The sequence below is a fragment of the Urtica dioica genome, chromosome 2 (genome assembly GCF_054948205.1).
Source record: "Urtica dioica subsp. dioica isolate 48M chromosome 2, U.dioica_male_clone48M_v1_H2, whole genome shotgun sequence".
Taxonomy (NCBI): domain Eukaryota; kingdom Viridiplantae; phylum Streptophyta; class Magnoliopsida; order Rosales; family Urticaceae; genus Urtica; species Urtica dioica.
This window is the reverse complement of record NC_142757.1, coordinates 50759871-50783225: the sequence shown is the minus strand read 5'-3', so window position 1 is coordinate 50783225 and position 23355 is coordinate 50759871. Positions and strand designations below refer to the sequence as shown.

General features: G+C 37.6%; 1 protein-coding gene and 1 pseudogene across 1 annotated transcript; both read left to right on the top strand.

Annotated features, from left to right (window-relative positions):
• Nucleotides 1-4397: 4397 nt before the first annotated feature.
• SDR2 (NAD(P)-binding Rossmann-fold superfamily protein) lies at nucleotides 4398-6421 on the top strand. The gene is made up of 2 exons (XM_089606718.1): nucleotides 4398-4620; nucleotides 5440-6421. Exons 1-2 carry the CDS (start codon nucleotides 4532-4534, stop codon nucleotides 6257-6259), a joined length of 909 nt encoding a protein of 302 aa, XP_089462844.1. The 5' UTR covers nucleotides 4398-4531; the 3' UTR covers nucleotides 6260-6421.
• A 14694-nt stretch (nucleotides 6422-21115) lies between these two features.
• Nucleotides 21116-22773, top strand: LOC149405363 (uncharacterized; annotated as a pseudogene).
• Nucleotides 22774-23355: the final 582 nt, after the last annotated feature.

Sequence of the window (23355 nt, the reverse complement as noted above, 5' to 3'; positions counted from 1 at the left end):
TTCGTTTGCAAGCCCTTTTATGGCCGAGAGCTTTAAGGAGATCGTCTAACGAGTCTCGCCGTCCTTTTCGATTATGTTCTTATTTTGGTTTAAGATTTTATTTCGATATTTTGGTGGTTTGATATTTTATATCTCTCCAATAATGTTAACTATTATTCGTCCTGCTGAATGGATTGGATTGGATCAGAAATATTATTTTATTTCTAAGGTTTGCAAATTTACCTTTATAAATGCTCCTCATATTATTTGTAACAATCAAAATACCCTTACATTGCTGCAGTTTGATTGATGTATTTTTATAATTTTTATAAGGTATTTTTGTCATAACAGTGTAGAATAAAAAGTGAATATTTTATAGATGAATAGTAAATCCTAGCTCTCATTTATATATTATTTGTAATATGTGTAAGAGCATCTTCAATGCAAGCATTTTAAGTTGCTTTACATGTTCTAAAAAATAATATTTTATAATTGAGCTGAGTCTCTCTTAAACTAAAGTAGTGGTTGATTTAATATTTTATTAATTATTTATGAGAAAATGAAAAACATCGGTGTAAAAAATGACTACAATGTCATAATCATTACTATACACATAAACATAAAAATTAATGTGACAATTACACATAAACAATAAAGCAACTTTGGTTGCTTGTATTGGAGATGCTCTACCACTTATCTTTAAACAATGAGGGGCATTATATGTTCTTTGGATAATAGTTTTTAACTGGAGCTACATTGGACAAAGAGATTGTAACGGGATACTCGAGAAAAGGCAAAGAAAAAGAACATACGTACACACAACAAATTATAAAATAAAAAATAATTGATTGAAAAAAATTGAAGTGCTATCTGAAATTTGGGTCAAGCAGCAAAAGTAGCGCAATTTAAATCATATATATTGACATGCATCATTAACTTATATCTTTTTAGAATTGGATTTGAGTATAGAAGTCTTTCTATGACAAAAGAAAAACAAAATGTGTAAACTTTGCAAAAATACATTTCTAGTATTTATTCTTTCCATTTTAGTAGTTTGTGCTGCATAAAATTAAAAATTACATATGCACAAAATTTACACAAATACATAATAAAAAAAGACTTCAAAAATATATATATATATATATATATATATATATATATATATATATATTTGAAAACTGTAATCATTTGAACGTTTACCTTAAATTACTGCTACTTAAATCTACTTCCTCTAGTCTTCCTGTTATGATCATGTATGAGATTTTAATTAGGGCTGCTTCAACATATTTTTCTTCATTTTTTATTTTATTTTTAATGTAAAACACGGCTGTTCACTTCAAGTTCAAACCACATCAATCAGAATTTGAACAAACAAATATATATATATATATATATATATATATATATATATATTTTTAACATTGGTCAAAGTTCAAAAGAATAATTAAATAACTTTAGTACAAATTAGTAGTAAGTTTTAGCTCTTGGAATCTTCAGACTAATCACTTACATTGCAGGTTAAACCTAAAAACTGGCCTTGAAGCCACCAAAAAAAAAAAAAAAAAAGAAAAAAAAAAGAAAAGAAAAAGAGAGTGCAATTTCACCTAATAAGATAAACTTTTACCATGTATATTGACCCTTTCGAATTAATGGGTTTTCACCTAATAAGTTCAGAATTCTTTGACCATGCCAAACGAATGAACGTTAGTACAACTGTAACTGTAATGATTCCATATCTTCTTGGCGATCATGAAGTTACGTACCAATAATTATACGTACCAAAATAAATCTTCTATATTTTTATTTTAGTTCAGACGTACTGTACAGAATATATGTGGCAGATAGTAAATAATATTCAAGTCATGTGTTCTTGTCTGATCTTGAATCTTGATGTATTCTGAAGTTAATTAAATCTAGCAAATAATTGTAGTTGATACAATATATATATATATATATATATATATGTCCAAGGGCGGAGGAGGTGAGGACTGGTGAGGGCATATGTCCCAACTTTTGAAAATTATCTTTTACTCATAATTGATATTATTTCTTACATTTTTTGCCCAAACATAAATGATTTTTTTTAATATTTCGCCCCCTTCAAAAATTCATACCTGCCCTTAAAAAAATTAAAATTAATTTAGTGAGGGCATATGTCCCAACTTTTGAAAATTATCTTTTACTCGTAATTGATATTATTTCTTACATTTTTTGCCCAAACATGCATGATTTTTTTAAATATTTTGCCCCCTTCAAAAATTCATACATGCTCTTAAAAAAATTAAAATTAATTTAGACTTTTTTTTAGTAAATATGTCTCAAATTTTGACTCCGCCATCGAATATATCAGTTTTTTTTTAAAATTAATTTAACTTAAGCAAACTCTACAAATTCTTTTTATTACTTGGTAAGTGATGAACAAGAACTAGGCTATCGGTATTAAAATGGTATTGAATAAAAATGATACAGTATATAAAGGTTTTTTTTACCGAGATTTTTCAATTTCACGATATAATTTATCGTAATTTACCATTGTTAATCATCCGGTCAAAGATGTAAATAAAAAATAAATAAAGGTGAGACTTCAATTTTTGGGCCTGTGCCGTTGCTCGTTGACGCGTCCACCAAGAAACGCAGATTATTAACCGGGAATGCTACGATCTGCTATCAACTCGGCTAAGGCAGGCCGATTCGATCACACAAGAAGTACAAAGGTACGAAAGGAAAGCGTGAAAACTTCAAAGCTAAAATCGATCTTGTTGAAGTTATGATCTTCGACTCGCTGGAGCTAAACACCTCCAAAAGAAATGGATCTTTTGAGGGCCAGCCAAAAAACTAATTATCTTTTTCGGAGGGCGAGGGAAAAATCATGTTAGATCCATATCGACATCTTTGTTATTGTTTGTCTCTCATTAGTCTTAGTTTTACTTAGTACTCTTTTTCTTAACATGTTCAATTATTATGTAGGAGTTTATCTCACATTAGTCTTATATTAAAACTGTTTTATTGTCAAAGATAACTAATTACTAAGTCAAACTGATCGAATTGGTTTTCCATATAACACGTGTAATACAGGCTACAGCTATGTACAGAGCAGCTAAATTTGAGCACTGACTTTGGTTTATTTTTTTTGGAAGCTAAATAATTTCGTGTTTTTTTAGAGTAAAGTTTGAGTATGAACAAGGAATATGTACAGTATCATCAATTGTGTCATTTGTGTAAAAGAAAAGAACATATCAAGTCTTACAGTTTAATTAAATTATCGAAATTGCAGGTGGATCAAGAATCTTAATTTAAGATCATAAAGAAGATAAGTCATAGATTAGAACCATATAAATTAATAGATATGAGATACTGAACTTCGGATATCGTGAGATTTTATTCATGGAATACTCACCAAACGTACGATCCATATATATAATATATACACATATATTTGATTTTGCTTATGCATATCTAGCTATTAAATTTATTAATCATTGATCTGGCTATACATACATATATTTGATTTTGCTTATGCATGTCTAGCTATTAAATTTATTAATCATTGATCTGCAATATTTTTCCCCTCTGAGCGATTCTCAGTTGTCTGTTTTAGATTTTTCTGCCCCATTTCAAATCGTATATCCCAAGTTAGATATAAAAGAGAAATAGAAATAGATGAAGATGTTATTTACATCTGACGAAATATGTGATGCAATCTAGTATTTTATAACTTGCGCATTTATCTCCAAAGTAATGGCTCTAATTGTTGCGTATACGCATGTAATATATACACAAAAAAACATATAATTATGCCCATCTTCCCACTAAAAGATGGGCATTAGAGTTAAATGGGTTAACCTTAAACTAATCCGGTAAAAAAGTTAACTTAAAATTTTTAACTTGACTTTTCGTTTAATCTGTGTCTAGCTGTATCAACATTATTCTTCTCCTTATTAAATAAAAAAAAAAAAAACCAAAGGGAAAAATTAAATTATTTAAGAAATAGCCAAATTAACGTTTTTGGTTAATTTTAACCAAACAATTAAAATTAACCGGTTAAAATATTTTAAGCAATAAAAAAGCCCACCTTTAATCCTATTAAATAACCTTATTTTTTTTAATTATAGCTTTTGTTTCAAACTAGTATATAATATATGAATTTAAAGGATTAAAAAAAAAGGCCAAATTAGAATAAAGATTAAAATCTCAATTTACTAAAAAAAATAAATAAATAAATAACAAGGAGACTGCTTCTCTGCTAGAAAGTAGAAATATAGATCAAAAATCCAGTCAGTCATGCCTCATGGGGTGACGTCATCATGGACCCCACGTCCAACTTCTAATATATATTTTTCACTCTAACAACATTTGAAAAAAAAAAAACTATTTCTTCTCTTCTTTCAATCTCTCATTAATACTATATATACAGATACTCATATTCTTCACTTGTTCACTCAACATATAGAAGAAAGAAACCATCACTTCTCTTCTCTTCTCTTCTCTGCTTCTGCGATTCTCTCTCAACGATTAGAAAGTAGTTAATAATAATTAAAAATAATTAGCAAGAATGCCAGCCCAAGTAATGCCTGAGAAAGCCATTCACGGTTCGGGAATCCATCCCATGGGCTGGGAAAACAACCATCCTCCTCAAAGAAGGTAATTAAGCTTTCTTTCTATCTTTAGCTATCATCTTTATTGTCTCATATTTTGTTTTATCACAATAAATCAAGTACAGAGACTACTAAAAAAAGGGTTTCCTTTTTTTTTGAAGCTTTAAAAAAAAATGTTCTTTCTTTCTGTATCAAACGCACCGCATTGTCACTTTTGTTCACGGTTCGAATTGAATCTTTATAACTGTTGGACAGCTATATAAAGTCAACGACCGTAATTAATTCTTGAACAATGATGATATATTATAAAACCAGCATATATAGTAATGCGCTACAGCCATAATGTTGGAAATTCCACGCTATTTACATACGCCCATGCAAATAATAATAATAATAATTAATAACAACTCTCTTCCCTCTCTTCATCAACCAATTATAGTACTTCAATTAGTACAACCAAATCGAGTCGTTTTATAGCACTAAATAATTATTATGATCCACTGTTCAAATTCACCCACACACACACAAAAAAAAAAAAAAAAGGTTTTTTTTTTTTTTTTTATGAATCAAAAATAGATTTTAAGTTGTGACCAATATAACTAATTCTGTAATATTAAGAAGAAAAAAAAAAATCAATATCACTACCCGCTCCCGCTTGACCCCTCCCCCCCCCCCCTTCTTTTTTTTCAGTCACGAATTAAATTTTTTTGGCTAATCACGAATTATTTTTTTTTACTACAATAATTAATTCTGTAATATTAAAAAAATGTAAAAAAATCAATCATTACTCACTTGATCACCTGCCAATCTTTTTAATTCAGAGTCACTAATTATTAAATTTTTATTTTTTTTGGGCTAATCACAGACTAGAGGGGAAAATAGCAATCATAACCGGCGGGGCCCGCGGGATCGGCGAGGCCACGGCGCGCCTCTTCGTCCGCCACGGCGCCAAAGTCATAATCGGCGACGTGGACGCCAAGCTCGGCTCCCTCGTGGCGGACTCCCTGGGCCCCGCGGCCGCGTTCCAGCGATGCGACGTGTCCTCCGAGGATGACGTGGCATCGCTCGTCCAGCTGGCGGTGACGAGGCACGGCCAGCTGGACGTAATCTTCAACAACGCGGGCGTCCTCGGCGGCGACCAGGCCCGGGGACGCAAGAGCGTCCTCGACCTGGACGCCGCCGAGTTTGACCGGGTCATGTCGGTCAACGTCAAGGGCGTCGCGCTCGGGATCAAGCACGCCGCGCGCGCCATGATCGCGACACGTGGCGGCGTCATAATCTCGACGGCCAGCGTGGCGGGGGTGATGGGCGGGCTCGGGCCCCACGCGTACACGGCGTCCAAGCACGCCATCGTGGGGTTGACCAAGAGCGCTGCCTGCGAGCTCGGCAAGTACGGGGTTCGGGTCAACTGCGTGTCGCCGTTCGGGGTCGCCACGTCGATGCTGGTCAACGCGTGGCGGTCAACGCTCGGAGGTGATGACGTGGCGGAGGAGGAGGAGGTGGTGGTGGAGAGGATGGAGGAGTTTGTGAGGGGATTGGCGAATTTGAAGGGGCCCACTTTGAGGGCGAAGGACGTGGCGGAGGCGGTTTTGTATTTGGCCAGCGATGAGGCTAAGTACATTAGTGGCCATAACCTTGTTGTTGATGGTGGTGTTACTACTTCCAATAATTGTATTGGTTTGTAATCTTTTTTTTTTTCTTCTTCTTCTTCTTGTAAAATGGGAAATTTATCATCGAAGATTGATATAAATATGATTAAAAAAAGAGAAATTGCCTTATTTATCATCAATTTTTTAATATTTTTCCACTTTCCACCAAAAGATCAATTTAGCCCAAAATGCCATGTTGACATCGAAGGGCAAAAATAGATGTCAATATTGTTGACATAGATGGTGACATTTTTGGTCAAATTAATCTTTTGGTGGAAAGTGGAAAAATGTTATAAAATTGATGATAAATGCGACAATTTCGCTTAAAAAAAAAAGGTGTTCTAGCTGGATAGCTAGTTGAAATTGTTGGATTGGTCGTCAAAAATTTAATCAGTGCAATTTTTTTTTTTTTTTTTTTTTTTTACAAATATAACTTCAGCTATTTTGCTAAAAAAAAATTTTACAAATCAATTAACTTCAACTAATTTCTATTTTTGTAAATGTTTTTTCCTAAAAAATTTCTTGGTGCTCATATTGTAGATTTGGTTTTACACGTCGAATTGGAGTTTGTTAGAGATATATTATTGAAAATAATTGTAGAAGTATAAGGTGGAGGACCAATATTTTTTACGAATAGTTGTGAAGAAATTAAGCTTAACTGAACCGGAAAAACGTTGAAGCTCGAGCCTGGCAAATTGCGATTACTTAATTAAAAATATTTGAACTTCTGTCCGTGCGCAAGAGAGCGCTTAATTAGTAAATGTTGATTTTCTTGTACACACATTTTTTTTTCTTCTTTTTTTTAATATATTACTTTTGATTGTATTATTTTTGCGCACAGTTTATCATTTACATTAATTTTTTTGATATCAATTTCTCATTTATCTTAACTCTATTTTGAAAAATTAATATATGATTTTATAAAACTCACGATGAGGAATATTCTTATCTGATTGTATTGACAAGCTAGTTTAACTAAAATTAAGCTATATTTTTCAATATATATGAGCGAGGATTTACTAATCTTAGGTATAGTATTGTTGAAAAGAGAAATTTTAATGAAATTTGAATTGGGCATGAACAAGATTTTATTTGTAGCAAGTAAAATAGGACATAAAAGAAAATTGAATAGAAAGACAAATATGTGGCCTAATAAAATGTTCCAACTATAAGATTTCTAAAGAACACGAGCATATAGATAGAATTCTTCTATAATGACATGTTAGTTCTCTAATAAACTGTGGAAAAATTAAAAATCAGCTCACAAAAAAAAAAAATCTCAAATAATGAATATACTACGACATGATTTAACTTTTTGTATTCCAATTCAATATTTTTCTACAAATTAACACCAAATTCAAACCGCGAGACTATGCATACATTAATAATTTTGAAACGCCGTGAGGACATGAGTTCAATTCCCCCGAGACAGCAATTTTTGTCCATTATTTTATGTAATCAAATATATCAACTGAAAAATTGTCAAAAATAAAATTAATAATTTTGAAACGTTAGTTTGTCTCTACTAATGGACTGACTTTTAAGTGGGCGAAGGGTTTTGCATGAACAGTAAACAATCAATTACAAAATAAATAAATAAATCCGAAATATTCCAATTAGATAGGAGGAGAGACGACTATATATCCGGTACTATATATAACTCCCAAGAAAGCTGTCATATTTGGTCAGCATTTTCTTTTTAGATGAGAGCTTTTAGGTTCTTTCGATCTCCATGAAAATTCCTCGAAAATCATACATAATAAGCAGAGGAAAATTTGTTTGCAATAAATATAATAAGCAATATTAATACTACGAAGTACGGCTTTTTTTGTTTTTTTTCAAGACTATAAAGAAATTTGTTGCATTATTTTATGTTTTACTTTATTACCTGCCAACATGTGAACTCACTAAAGAATTCGATTGTAAGGTTGAAATTCTGAGATATGGTATGGCAAACTATATATAACTACCAAGAAAGCTGTCATATTTGGTCAGCATTTTCTTTTTAGATGAGAGCTTTTAGGTTCTTTCGATCTCCATGAAAATTCCTCGAAAATCATACATAATAAGCAAAGGAAAATTTGTTTGCAATAAATATAATAAGCAATATTAATACTAAGAAATTTGTTGCATTATTTTATGTTTTACTTTATTACCTGCCAACATGTGAACTCACTAAAGAATTCGATTGTAAGGTTGAAATTCTGAGATATGGTATGGCAAATTATATATTATTAAGTCAATAGTTAGTAACCTTTTCTATATGCATTTTATATAGTTGAAATTCTGATGTAGTAACTTTTTAGTAGTTACTAGCTAGCCCCTTTTCTATACGCATTGTATATTCATATAAATATTAGTCAATAGTTGATGAAAGATATACAATATTTAGGTTGGTATTTTCAAACTTAATCTATCGTGTATTTCAAGACACGCATATAAATATAATAAACGTCACATTAACATATTACTATTTAAAAATGTAGTTTATTAATGATAGATGACAAGAGAAATACCACAAAAATCAAAATGAATGTAGACATTTAAGCTTGAACAAAGATCATATTACGATCGATTTAAAATATAAATATTTATACTACAAAGCGGGATTCACGTGATTACGTGAATATGTAAAATATATATGCATGCCTCGAATGTCCTTGTATAGAAAAAGAGTTCTCTTTTCTCTCTCTATTCATATTTTAAGGAAATTATTTAATTCTAAGAGGTCAATGACAGCTCAGTTGGACTTTGCGAATCAAAACCTTAACTAGCTATGTATAATATATACACAAATATATATAATTTGGAAGCTGTCAATGTTCAAACCTTACCACATCATGAGTTGTAAAACCTTGTTGTCCTTCTTCTTATTTGATTTCTTCAACTGGGACTAAACTATAACCACTTAAATCTAGTTGGCTTACTACAATAAGATGGCTATTTTTTTTTTTTTTTTAATAAACTATGGCTGTTTTATATGTTCGAAAATCATCAACTATGTATGGTATCAATTTCAAATGAGATTAATTAATCACACTACTACTGCACCGAATCCAATAATATTGGAAAAACCACTAAAATAACCGATGTGTGATTTTTCATTAAAATATCATAATTTGACTTTCATGATATGGTACGTGACTATCGTAGAATGAGTCACCCCAGTATTGAAAATCTGGACAATAATAATTATTAGTGTTATAGAGAATCATGGCCGGAAAATACATGATTCGGAATGAAAACACAATTTGTTTTAAACAATAATAATGCAACTTCAAATAAACTTTAATTGAATCAAAAGAATTGGAGAAGTAGCATGTTAAATAATTTTTCGAAAGTTATACTACATATTTTTTTTCTATCCGTGACGAAATTGACGAGTAATCGCTTCATAAAGTACAACAACGAATGAGACGAACAAGGCATCACATGTTCGACTTTGGCGGACATAATTTTTGTTAGACTCAACGCCGATTACAAAATAATGAAAAAGACTCGAGAAAGAAAAGATGAATATATGTAAGACTGATTTCAGGTATGTTGACATTAAGCATCGTCCGCGGTTTGATATTTGTGCTGCCCAAACATACTAGGAACACATTGATTAGGAATTTCGTATGGTTTTATTAATATGTATCGACAAATAAGCTAGCCTCTCTCAAAATTATGCCATCAAAGCAAAATATCATATATATTCCAACAAAATGTATATGCATTGTAATTGTAAATTTCAGATATTGTCTCAATAGAATATTTGAGAATGCTAATAATACGTATTAAGAGAAAATAATAAAGGTTAATTGGCGTGTGATAAAATTTTCACGATGTTTAGTTTTACTATAAATTAGAGACAAATAGCTATGTATTATATCGATTAATACATGTTGGCCATATATACAATAGTGGCGCCATGCATAATCCTAAATTAGTATTTATAAATTTATAATTATATATCGTAATCGTATGCATGTTTTAGTAATAATAGAACATTATAGCAACGATCATTAATCACGAGTCACGACTAAGCATTTGACATGTATGAGTTCACACACATAACATATAAAACATTATATTCATATTGAATTAGGTAAACCATCCATTTAGCTTAAGCAATAAATATGATATTATAAATTGTAATACTGTGTGAACTGTAGATTTGCAATATCTTGCTTACCGACTCTAAAAGATTTAGCCGCATAAAATTATACAGTTATTTATAAGTATTTTTTGGGGGTACTGCAATTATATATACCTATTTTTGTTGTTGTGGTCCACTATTTTCTGAAACACTTTATTTGCATAGAAAGATAAATTGGGACTTCCGGAAAATTTTGCTCCACAAGACACAAATATCGGAGATACGTTCTGTCAGAGTAAAATTTATGAATAATTAATTATGTATGGACCATTAGAGACTTGTTCCGTACGTGTTAAAATATGAATTACTAGATTACTGAAATATTAAAAGGATCCGCAGGTAGATTTCATTTGTGCTTTTATTTTTTCACGTTGGTGCGAAATCTAATGAAGATATAATTGAGCAGGGCATGATGGGTTTGTAATAAATACGCGGAATAAGTTATTTATAAAGATTTAAAGAGATTTGTTTTCGAATCTAATATATTTATGGACATGAGATTTCCGTAATTCCCTGTCATTGACATGTTATTAACCTCGAGGAGAGAGAGAAAATCTGGAGTTAGAATCTTTTTTTTTTTTTTTGATGAACCGTGGACGGGACCACGGGAGAATATATTAAAACCCTCACTTAGGTGGCGGAGGAATACCGTGGTTACATTATGAGCTAATACCTCGGCGGTCGTTCATCACTTCCTCGATAACACTAGGAGGAGCCGATCCCAACCACCGGGCGCTCGTTTCGAAATTAAGAGCATAGCACGCCATCTTATGGGCGGCTTTATTACAACCACGTGGGTGAAAAATAAACTCAACATGAAAAAATCTAGGAATAAGCAACAAAATGTCCTCTATAATCGTGCCGAGTTCCGTCGCCGGAGAAAGACCCTTCCGAATGGCCGATATAACTTCAAGACAATCGGATTGTAACACAAGCTGCCCCCAATCCATATCTAAAGCAAAAAGCATACCTTGTAAGATCGCCGACGCCTCCGAGGCTTGAGGGGAGAGTCCAAGATTAAGGACTGCAATTTCCGACCCCAACACATCTCCTTTAGAGTCACGTGCCACCATACCGAGGCCCACCCTTCTCCTTTCATTCCTCACTGCCGCATCCACCGAGACTGCTACGGACCCCACCGGGGGCGGGATCCACCTGCTTGTCAAAGCTTTGTCGCTGCCTTCTTTCCTACGGTCGCTCGTCGCCGCTTGGTGGAACTCGCGAAGGAAACCCGCCGACCAATCAAGAAGATCACCGGGTTCCCAACTCCTCTTCCCCGAAACCATATTATTCCTGTGATTCCAAAGCTCCCAAGCAATAACAAGGAAAAGTTCAAAATCACTCACCTTTAGGTTCGTCGAGGCATGGAAAAGAAGTCCCACCGTGTCGCCGGGCTGGAAGGTTTTGATCAAATCTTTAAACCCCGCAATTTTCCAGACTTTCTTAGACCAAGAGCAGCCCCACAGCACATGAAAGACCGATTCTACCTCTCTCTCGCACACCGGGCAGCGATCATCATGGACGATATGGCGTTTTAAAAGAGAGGCACGAACCGGAATCCACCCATGACAAACCCGCCACGTAAAATGCCTAATTTTGGGCGGTATATTCATGCTCCAAAGCTTATTCCACCAAGCGATATTACCGGAAGGAGAGGAGGGACCCGCCGTGGTCGCATTCTCCATCGCAACCCGGTACCCGCTTTTCACCGTATATTCCCCATCCTTGGAATAATGCCATCGGAGCTTATCCGGCCCACCTCCATGGCTCTCCGGAATGCTAAGAATAGCGTCAACATCTTCCGGAGCGAACATCGCCGTGATGAGCGGTATATTCCACGATCCCGCGCCTATCTTGAGCTCGGAAACACGGAGGTCGGAAGGAAGCATCGGGTTCTCAGCAAGCCGGAAAGAAGGGGGCCTCGGGATCCATTTATCTTCGGTCACCGATGTGTTTTCGCCGTCTCCGATTCTCCACCTAGAGCCCCGATTGATAATCTCTTTGCCCCAACACATACTCCTCCAAATAAAAGATCCCGAAGACTTACAGCGAGCCTTGAGAATGTCCCCGGTGGCGTAGTAGCTTTCACGATACACCCGTCCAACAAGGCTATCCGGTCTTCTAATGAGCCTCCACACATTCTTAGCTAGGAGTGCTTGGTTAAACCGCCCCACGTCACGGAAACTAAGGCCGCCCATCGACTTATGTTTTGCTAGCTCCGACCACTTGCACCAATGAATTTTCTTATGTTGTCCCGTGTCTCCCCACCAAAAACTCGCAATGGCTTTATGGATGTCATTCACAAGGCCTTGGGGAAGGCGAAAGCAACTCGCCACATAGCTAGGAATAGCTTGTAGGATAGCTTTAACAAGGACTTCTTTTCCGGCATGAGAGAAGTGAAGTCCGCGCCACGAGTTAATCCTATTCCACACTCTCTCCCGGACGAAGGCGAAAATATCCCGTTTCTTTCGCCCCACACACGTAGGCAGCCCCAAATATCTTTGATGGCATTTGGTGACCGAGACTTGAAGCATATCCGCAAGAGCTGCCCCTTGCTCCTCCTCCACCATCGAGCCGAAGCAAATATCCGATTTTGCATAATTAATAAGTTGGCCCGAAGCGTCCGAGTACCACGAGAGGCAGCGGGAAACCTCCGCACATTCCTCAGAATCAGCCTTAAAGAAGATTATACTATCATCCGCAAAAAAGAGGTGAGAGACGAGAAGATTGCTGCCAAATCTAACCCCCCGAATGAGCTGACGGGATTCACGATCCTTTAGGAGCCCTGAGAGACCTTCGGAGCAAAAGAGGAAGAGAAACGGAGAAAGGGGATCCCCTTGACGAAGACCTCTTTCCGGGACAACTCGACCCCGCACTTCACCATTAATATTAAACGAGAAACTCACCGAGGTAACACATCTCATAATCTTCTCCACCCACCGATCCTCGTACCCCAGTTTGATCATCATTTGTTTGAGAAAAGGCCACTCAACTCTGTCATAGGCTTTGGCCATATCGATCTTAAGCGCCGCACACTCTCCGTTACCATAACGCCCCCGAGCCATGGTATGGATTGCTTCGTAGCAAACCATGACATTATCAAAAATCTGACGACCCCCAACGAAAGCACTCTGATTTTCCGAAATAGAAGTAGTCATCGTGATTCTCATCCGATTCACAAGGCATTTAGAAATTACCTTATAAATGACATTACAGAGGCTAATCGGACGGAACTCTTTGACATACACCGGCTTGTCAACCTTCGGGATGAGCGTGATGATGGTGTTGTTAAAATCACTCACCGGTTTACCATCGTTCAAGACCCCCAAACAGAAATCCACCACCCGATCACCCACCGTGTTCCAGTAGCGTTGATAGAAGAGAGCTGGGAAACCGTCCTCGCCCGGAGCTTTAATAGCTTCCATCTCAAAAACTGCCCTCTTCACATCATCACCAGTGAAAGGCCTAAGGAGCTCTTCATTCATGTCCGGAGTAATGGTCCGGGCCACCGAGTTGCACACCTTATCCATCACCTCCTGACTCGGCAGATCCGAAGTGAAGAGAGTAGAGAAGAAGGACGAAACAACCCTCTCGATACCTTGAGTTCCCTCGACCCATCGACCGTCCTCATCAAAAATCCCCCGAATCGTATTCTTCTTTTTTCTCGCCGACGCTTTACGGTGAAAAAATTTCGAGTTCTTATCCCCGCACTTCATCCACGTAGCTCGACTTCTCTGGCGCCAATACATCTCCTCCTTCTCAAGAAGAGCATCGAGTTGTCGTTCTTCCCTTCTGATCACCGCAGCCTCGAAGTTCCCGCCCGGAGTACTCACTCTTCTGAAGATATCCTTTTGTTTCTCAATCCGGCCCCGAAGCTCTCGGCGCTTGTCCAAACTCCACCTGTTCAGTGCCGAGCGACAAATCTTGAGAGAAGAGGAGATCCTGTTGCTCTCCTCTCCCTCAATAGCCGACTCCCAGGCTTGTTGGATCACCTCATCACACCCCTCCTCTCGGCACCAAGCCTCCTCGAAGAAGAAACGGCGAGGCGTCCGTTTCCTTTCTTTTAGAGGCTGCCCCGTCGAGGTTAGGAGCAGCGGTCTGTGGTCTGACCCCCAGAAATCAAGATGATGAACTGTCGCTAAAGGGAAGAGTTCAGTCCACTCAGGATTTCCAAGGCACCTATCCAACCTCCCCGCACTGCTACCCGGTAGAATGCTACGATGCCAAGTGAACTCTTCCCCCTCGAAGCCCAGATCACAGAGCTCACAATCAGCCATCATTCCTCGGAAATCTTCAATAAGCCCTGGTCCACGCGACCTCTCTCCACTTAGCTCTGAATTAGAAAACACCTCATTAAAATCTCCTCCTACGAGCCACGCACAGTTCGGCCAAGGTCGGAGCCTACGAACAAGCTCCCAAGAGTACTTCCGCTGAGAAGCCACCGGGTCTCCATAGAGCCCCAAAAAAATCCACTCCCTGCCATCATCTTCTTTCACCGATCCTTCCACATGGAATCTCGAGTAGGATCGCACAGAAAACCCAATAGTATTTTTCCACAGCACCATCAGGCCACCACTTCTCCCCACACAGTCCACAGTGAAACACCCGTCAAAGCCCAACATCACCCGAACTCTCTCCGCAGCCTCACTCCGGGTCCTGGTCTCCGAGAGGAAAACTAGGTCCGGTTGGTAAGTAACAACGTGAGAGTGGAGTGCCCTCCTCGTCCGGGGGCTTCCCAGCCCCTGGACGTTCCACATAACACCTATCATTGTGATCGGCGGCCCTCCGCTTCGAGGGGCGCCGCTGTAGAGTTCAGGGGGTTACCGTCCAAATCGACCGACGAGGAAATGAACGGAACTGGGGATGGTTGTGAAGCAGCAAAAGTCATCTCCTGTGGGAGCTTCATTCCCACAGGAGCCATCAGCTCGTCCACCGAGCTTCCAGGAATCTCCCGACGAGCCGCCTTGCCCGCGATACCTTCTTCCACTGCCGAGTAGCCTTTCCTCTTAGACCCCAGAGGTAAAACCACCACGTTATCATGACTAACCTCCGATATCTTCACTGGTTTTCCTTTCTTCCCTGTTTTCTTTTTGGGTCCGCTCCCCAAAGATTTGTTGTCCGCTATGAAAATCAGATGTTGAGTGTGGTGCTTCTCCAAAAAAGACTCAGCAGAACCCCCATTATCCGTCCCGAACAGATTACGCCCTCCGAGCCTAGCTTCCTCGCGAGCCAATTTCTTCCAGTTGGTCCCGTCTCCCCGGACCCTGAGAGCCGAGAACGGGTTCTCTTTCGGTTCCGTCTGAGAAGGCCTTTCGTTGGAATCATCCTGGTGAGGGTATATGGGATCGTCAGAGTCCAAGGGCGCCAAAGTCCGGTTCTGGCTCGAAATGGATTTCTCTTTTTGTCGGGGCCCAGATCCACGGTGGGTCATATCGCTTCTGCTGGCCCGTTGAGAAACTCGTTCGTTCTCCACCCCAGACAACGCCACCCGCTTATCATCTGGACTGGCCCTAGTAACAGGCCCAGTAGCGTCCAGCCCCTTAAGGGAAATATTAACTTTATCCATCTGATTCGAAAAGGCCTTTGGGCCTTTCGAATTGGGCCTAGGAGAGTTACCCAAACAAGAACTAGGTTTAGTATAAGTTGTAGGCGCAGGAAACGTAACATTACTATGTGCCTTAACTTCAGCCTTCTTCTTCAATAATTGTTCCTCTGTTCTAGGTTCCTGATTCCCAAGCTCATCAATGAATTTGCCTTTTCCACGCTCGTCAGTAACCTGGGTAACGTTCCTTTTCTTCCATTGGTTCACACGTGTCCCAATCCCGTTCTTCGAAGTGCGCCCACCTGACACAGTGACGTTGTCGGTTTGGTGCCTCGGGATGTTCAAATCCGGCGCCACCGGGGGACTAAGAGTGGTTTTTGTCGTAGACAACTGCTGGGGCTGCCTCGCCGCTCCAGATTTGCGGTCTTCCAGCCTTTGTTCCAACTCCGATCCCCGGATAACAAAGGATTTCTTAATAAACCGATTAGGGGCATCCGCTCTGAGCCAAGGTCCGAACTTGAAGTTAGAGTCTAATGACTCTTTCCCCTGGTTCGTTTCGTCTGCCTCGACGGTGGTCTCGTCACAAATTCTCCAGTTATGCCCCAGGCGGCCACAAGCAAAGCAGAAATCCGCTAGCCGTTCGTATTTAACATCTATCCACACCTTCTCCTGTTTGGACCCCATCACAATGAACAGCCCCCTGCGAAGAGGTTTGGTGATGTCCATCTTGACTTTGATGCGAACGAAGTTATCCCTAGCTCGTCCCTCTTTATCCTTGTCAACTCGGACCACCGACCCCAAACGCTTCCCAATCAGCTCTCCCATCTTGGCTGTTCGGGCAAGGAGAGGGAGACCATGAAGTTGCACCCAGAGGTCTGCCATGGTAAAGATAGGCTCATCCCCTTCCTTACCTGTTGGGTCATAAAGCATCAGCATAGCTCTGTCAAAAAGCCAAGGTCCAGCTTCCAAGACTTTTTGCTTATCTCCAATATTGTCAAATTTAAAGCAGAAAACAGAATCCTCTGCGTCAGTAATCGTGACTTTCCCAGTGGTATTCCAGAGACCACCAAGCACCGATTTAAAGACTTTCCTGTTAATCTTTTTCTTACTAAGGATTTTTCCAAGAAGTATGTCATCTCCCGACAATATTCTGTGGCTAATCTCATCCTGAGGAATGACCAGTGGTTCTTCTTCTTCATCAGATAGGTCCAGTGAGGACCATTTATTGCAGACTTCTTCCATGTGGACCCTGACAGGCAGGGACAAGAATCAGACTAAGCCTCCCCAACTACCGGCAGACAAGCTTCCCTAACACCCAGTACTCTCCAAAGGAAAGCGACAAAGGATGAAGTTTAGCAGGGCAGAGCAGGGAATATTAGTCGATTCTAGAGAGAAAAGATTTTCTATCTGGAGAATCAGGCTGTATTTTTTTTAGTTCTCATTAGTGATCAAAATATTAAGAGTATCCATCATGTTTAATCGATCGAAATGCGAGATTAATCAATTCGATTTCTAAAAATATCAGACATATTCATTCAATTTAATATAAATGACATATACCTCCCCTAAAAAATATTATATTACAAATATCACTCTTTTCATTTATTTTTTACAAAAAAATAATTCGAACTCCCCAAAATACCCTTAATAGAATAAATATTTATTTATTATTTTATTAAAAAAAAATCAAAATCTCTCTTTATAAAAAAAATCCTTAACTTTTTATAAAAAAAATTTTAATTTAATTTTTTTAATATATAGAATAGAAAATAAAAAGTTATTTCATAAATGTATTTTGGGAGTTCAAATTTTTATTTTTTTGTAAAAAATAAACGAAAAAGATAATATTTATAATATAACATTTTTTTAGGGGAGGTATATGTCATTTATATTAAACTGAACGGATATGTCTGCTATTTTTAGAAATCGAAAGGATAAATATCGCATTTCGATTAAATACATGGGATACTGTTGATATTTTTCATTCTCATTATTACCTCAGGTTGCTCAATAGTATAATTTTATCATGTGCTTTGTACAATCTTTTGGGGTAGTGTTTTGGGACGTGAGACTAAGATCACGTGGATAGAGGAGGTAATTAGGGAAGATAGGCTGATAAAAAAACTATAGAAACGAGTAACTGGGCTTTAGAATTTAGAGGTCCAATAAATGAGCTATTACGGGAAATTTTTTTTTGAGAGATTTGCACCAAAGTCACTTCTTATGAACAAAATTGCATCTATGTCATCACCAAAAAACGTGTTGCAAGTAAGTCACTCTTATTTATTATTAGACCAAAATACCCTTAAAGTAGAACTATAGTTAAATATTTACAAAACAAAAGTAGACTAGAAGAAGAAAGTAGAACCACAGTTAAATATTTACAAAACAAAAGTAGACTAGAAGAAGAAAGTAGAACCACAGTTAAATATTTACAAAACAAAAGTAGACTAGAAGAAGAAAGTAGAACCACAGTTAAATATTTACAAAACAAAAGTAGACTAGAAGGCTGAATCTGTGATTCCGGCGAGAGCTCCGGCGAGGATTACGGCGGCGGTGACCTCGTCGGAACGACGATCGGCGCGGTAGTCGGAGCTTAAGCTAGAGAGATTAGGGTTTGGGAGGGAATTTGATGAGAGATTAGGGTTTGAGAGGGAATTTGATGAGAGATTAGGGTTTACGTGTGGATATGAATTCTTGTTGGATATAAAATAAAAAGGGTAATTAAGATATTGTATAGGTGACAAATATGCAAAAAAAAAAAAAAATACACGAATGTAATTTAGACTCATTTGTGATACAAATGAAATAATATGCTGTTGTTGTGACTTCAACAACAAATCCCGCAACTTTTTTTTACTAGACCTTCTAAAGAGAAATATCCACGAATCTCTTATTTAAGAAATATATATGAAAATAGATTTTTAGTTTTACTTTGGACAAAAATGTCATTCAAATTCATTCTTAATTTTTCTTGTTTTTCTCATTTCCACTCTCTATCTCTCTCACTCGGTCTTGACAGACTCCGACAATCTCCGACAAATACACGGGGAATTAATTTTTAAAAACTATTTTTTTTTTCATTTTAAATTCTATCGTTGAAGAAAATTTTGAATTTCATTGAAAAAATAATTTTCAAAAATTAATTCCGCACGTTTTGTCACGTACATACGTGTCAAATGCACTTATAATGAACGACTACAATATGCCTACACTTAAATGCACTTATATAATTCGCTGTTATTGAGAAAGAAGGTCGTCTAATTTCGTGTTACAGTCTCTGTAATCAGTGCCGGCCTTGGGCTAAGGCGAGATAGGCATGGGCCTAGGGCCCCGTAATTGTATGGCCCCCCAAAAAAAAAAAAATCTGTATATAATGCAGGGCTCAATCGACCCCAGACGAACGAACGACTGCGACTGCGACCCAGACCTGCCTCCGCGCCGCGCGACCCAGTCGAACGCCGAACGCCGAACGCCGAACGCGCCATCTCCGCCCCGCGCGACCAGACGAACGCCATCTCCGCCCCGCCCAGTCCCAGACGAACGCCATCTCCGCCCCACGCGACCCAGACGAACGCATCACCGCCCCGCGCGACCCAGACGAACGCCATCTCCGCCCCGCGCGAGTCGCGACCCAGACCTGCCTCCGCGCCATCTCCTCTGCGCAGTCCAGCCTTCGCGCCATCTCGCGTCAAGTCCGACCCACCGAGCCCTGCTAAATCAATGTGAGGAATTAGAAAATTATCCCCAAATTTTCATACAGTTTTACTCATGCGTTTTGAGGTTTTTTCCCCTAAATTTCTTATTAATTTTACTAATCCTGTTTTGTGTGATATATTTGCTTCAGTAGCGAGTAATTTTTTTTTTTTTTGGAGTTATGTTCTGTGGAAATCTGACTGTTGTTATTAGTCTCTTGGAGGTGATCCTGTTAAAAATAAAAGGTTTTCTTGTAGTTTACAGGATTTGCTTACCGGATTGCGGAGCTTGGAACATCAAGGTTATTTGTAATATTTGGTATAGCCGATAGGTATATAGCTGAATGATATTGTGTTTCTCTTTTTTTAATTTAGTTGATTCGAAAAAAATTTATTTAAAAATTAATTGAAAATAATTTTGACCATTTAAAAAACAGTTTACAAGTTTTAAAAAACAGTTTACAGTTTACAATTGAGAATAATTTTGATCATTCTTTGCGTGTTTTCAGCAGTTAATTTAATGAGTTCAATTAGAAGATACAAGTCGGGTGCCGAAAAAAGAAAAGAAAAGGAGAAAAAAGAAGTTTTACATAAGAGTCAAATTGGTTCTCTCGATCGGTATTTTAAAAAAGATGTGGTTACGGATAAAACAAGAGCTGAGGTCGGCATTGAGAACGAACAAACTAGTCAAAACGAGAACAAGAACGAGAACGAGAACGAGAACGAGAACGAGAACGAGAATGAGAACGAGAACGAGAATGAGAATGAGAACGAGAACGAGAACGAGAACGTGACCCCGAATGAAGAACACGATAATGAAATAGGTTCCATTTGTTTGGACGAGGATGATCCGGCAAATTGGAAGCAAATAAATCAAAGTCTTATCGATTTTCTTGTTGAAAAAAGGTCCTAAAAGAAACATTGATGTGAGATTTCCTAAAGATGAGTCTGATAGAAGTTTCTCTTCAAGTCATTATTGGCGAGTGTTACCGAATGGAGAGAGACAAGACAGGAGGTGGTTGGTGTATTCAACTTCAGTCGATAAAGTTTTTTGCTTTTGCTGTAAGTTATTTGCAACGAATCGTCATAATGTAGGCCTCTTAGGTGATGGAGGTTTAAATGATTGGCATAATATTTCTGCACGACTTTATAGCCACGAGAGAAGTAAGCTACACGTTGACGCTATTGCTAATTGGGTGGATTTGGAAAAAAGACTTAAACAAGTGTCAACCATTGATTCGAGTTTACAAGAACATATCAACAAAGAAAAGGAGCATTGAAAACAGGTTCTACAAAGGATACTAGCTGTTGTAAAAAGGCTTGGGAGAAATAATTTGGCATTTCGCGGGGATAATGAAAAAATATATGACGAGAGGAATGGGCTTTTTCTACAGATGATAGAATTGCTTGCAGAGTTTGATCCCACGATGCAAGAACATGTTCGCCGTATCTCGAAAAAGGAAATTAATTATCATTATTTGAGTCACAAAATTCAAAATGAATTGATTCAATTGATGGCAAACGAGGTGAAACTCTCAATTGTTTCTACAATCAAAGAAGCAAAATATTTTTCGGTTATACTTGATTGTACGCCGGATGTTAGCAATGAAGAACAGATGTCTCTAGTAGTAAGGTGTGTGAATATTTCCAAAAATCCAATTGTGGTTGAAGAGTTTTTTATAGAGTTCATAAAGGTAGATGACACTTCAGGACTTGGACTCTTTAATGAACTTCTTCATGTTTTGGAGGCTCTTCATCTTAATTTTGATGACATAAGAGGGCAGGGATATGATAACGGTGCTAACATGAAAGGTAAAAATAAAGGTGTACAAAGTAGAATGCTTGAAAAGAATCCTAGAGCATTTTATTCACCTTGTGCTTGTCATTCTCTAAATCTTATGCTTTGTGATATGGCTAATTGTTGTCCCAAAGCTGTGTCATTTTTCGGTGTCATACAACGAATATACACATTATTCTCAGCTTCTACGAAGAGATGGAAAGTCTTTAATGATCATGTGAAAGGTCTCACTGTCAAGCCATTGTCGGAAACACGTTGGGAAAGTCGCATTGATAACGTTAAAGCAATAAGATACCAAGCCCCGCAGATAAAAGAAGCTTTAATGTTTTTGGCAAATAGTAATGAAGATGCTAAGACAAAAAGTGATGCTGAGACTTTAGCCGTATACAATATCCAGAATTATGAGTTCTTGTTGGCATTAATTATTTGGCATGATCTGTTATTTGTTGTTAACAACGTGAGCAAATTTCTCCAAACTAAAGATATGCAAATGGATGTTGCCATCAAAGAATTAGAAAGTCTACTTGGCTTTTTGAAGCAATACAGGGAAATTGGATATGATCAAGCTAAATTGCAAGCTACAACGATAGCAATTGAGATGGATATAGAGCCTGTGTTCATTGAAAAACGAAGAGTACAGAGGAAAAGACAATTTGATGACAACGCTAGTGACGCGCTCTCACAATCCGAGGAAGAGTCCTTCAAAATTAACTATTTTTTCTACATTGTTGATCAAGCTATATCGTCATTCCATAGCAGGTTAGATTATTTAATCTTATTATTCAACACTTACTGTATCAAGAAATATTTTTGTTCATAATTTATTGTCATAATTATCTTTGTCAATATGTTTGTACAGTTTCAGGATTTTGAAAAACAGTTCGGGCTTTTATTTGATTTGAAGAAATTAAAGGTCGTCGATAAACACACTTTAAAGAGTTTCTGCGACAATCTTGCATCATCGATGGAGCATAATGAGATTTCAGATTTAGACAAGAATGATCTCTTCAAGGAACTGGAAATGTTGAGCCGTAGTGTCCCGGAAGATATAAACAAAGCAATCGATGTTTTGAATTACATAAAGGACTTGGATTGCATTTATCCAAATGCGTGGATCGCTTACAGAATTATGTTAACTTTACCAGTCACGGTTGCCCATGCAGAAAGAAGCTTCTCAAAGTTAAAATTGATCAAGTCTTATCTTCGTTAAACTATGTCGCAAGAAAGATTGAGCGGTTTAGCTACTTTGTCTATTGAAAAAGATATGGTCGAGAAACTTGATTATACGAATTTGATTAGTACTTTTGCATCTAAAAGTGCTAGGCGTGTTATGTTTTGATGAATGAAAAACTTGATTATAATTTTTTGTTTTATATTTAATTTTTTATTATTATTAAAAAGCCCCAAAAATTTTATTCGCCTAGGGCCCCGGATGAGATCGGGCCGGCCCTGTCTGTAATCATAATCTAAAGTCATGCGTCCAAAAAAATGGCATGAAGACAAACTTTTTTATCTATTTTGAATTCTTCAAGGCGGAATTTGATGCATGTCTATATGAAGATCAACGGCTCTCAATGCATCACACTTACAACCTAAGATGAGGGTCGTTCTTTTCATACAGTCTCTTTACTTTTTATGTCGTTTTAGCACCAAGCGTCAAGTTTTATCACAATTCCACTGAGCTTGGGCTTTAGGCAGAAATTGGGCTTACCCAGCCAACAATTTAGGCCTTTGTCTCTAAATGTTAATTCTAAATCAAGATTACAGAAAGAAGAGAGAGAGAGAGAGAGAGAGAGAGAGAGAGAGAGAGAGAGAGAGAGAGAGAGAGAGAAGAGAGAGAGAGATTTGACGTGTCTCAATACAAGCACCACGTGTCAACAAACGCCGACCCATATTCCACGTCGTCATTTTTTTAATCCCTCTGACTTCACACGCAAATTTCCCATCAACCAGAAA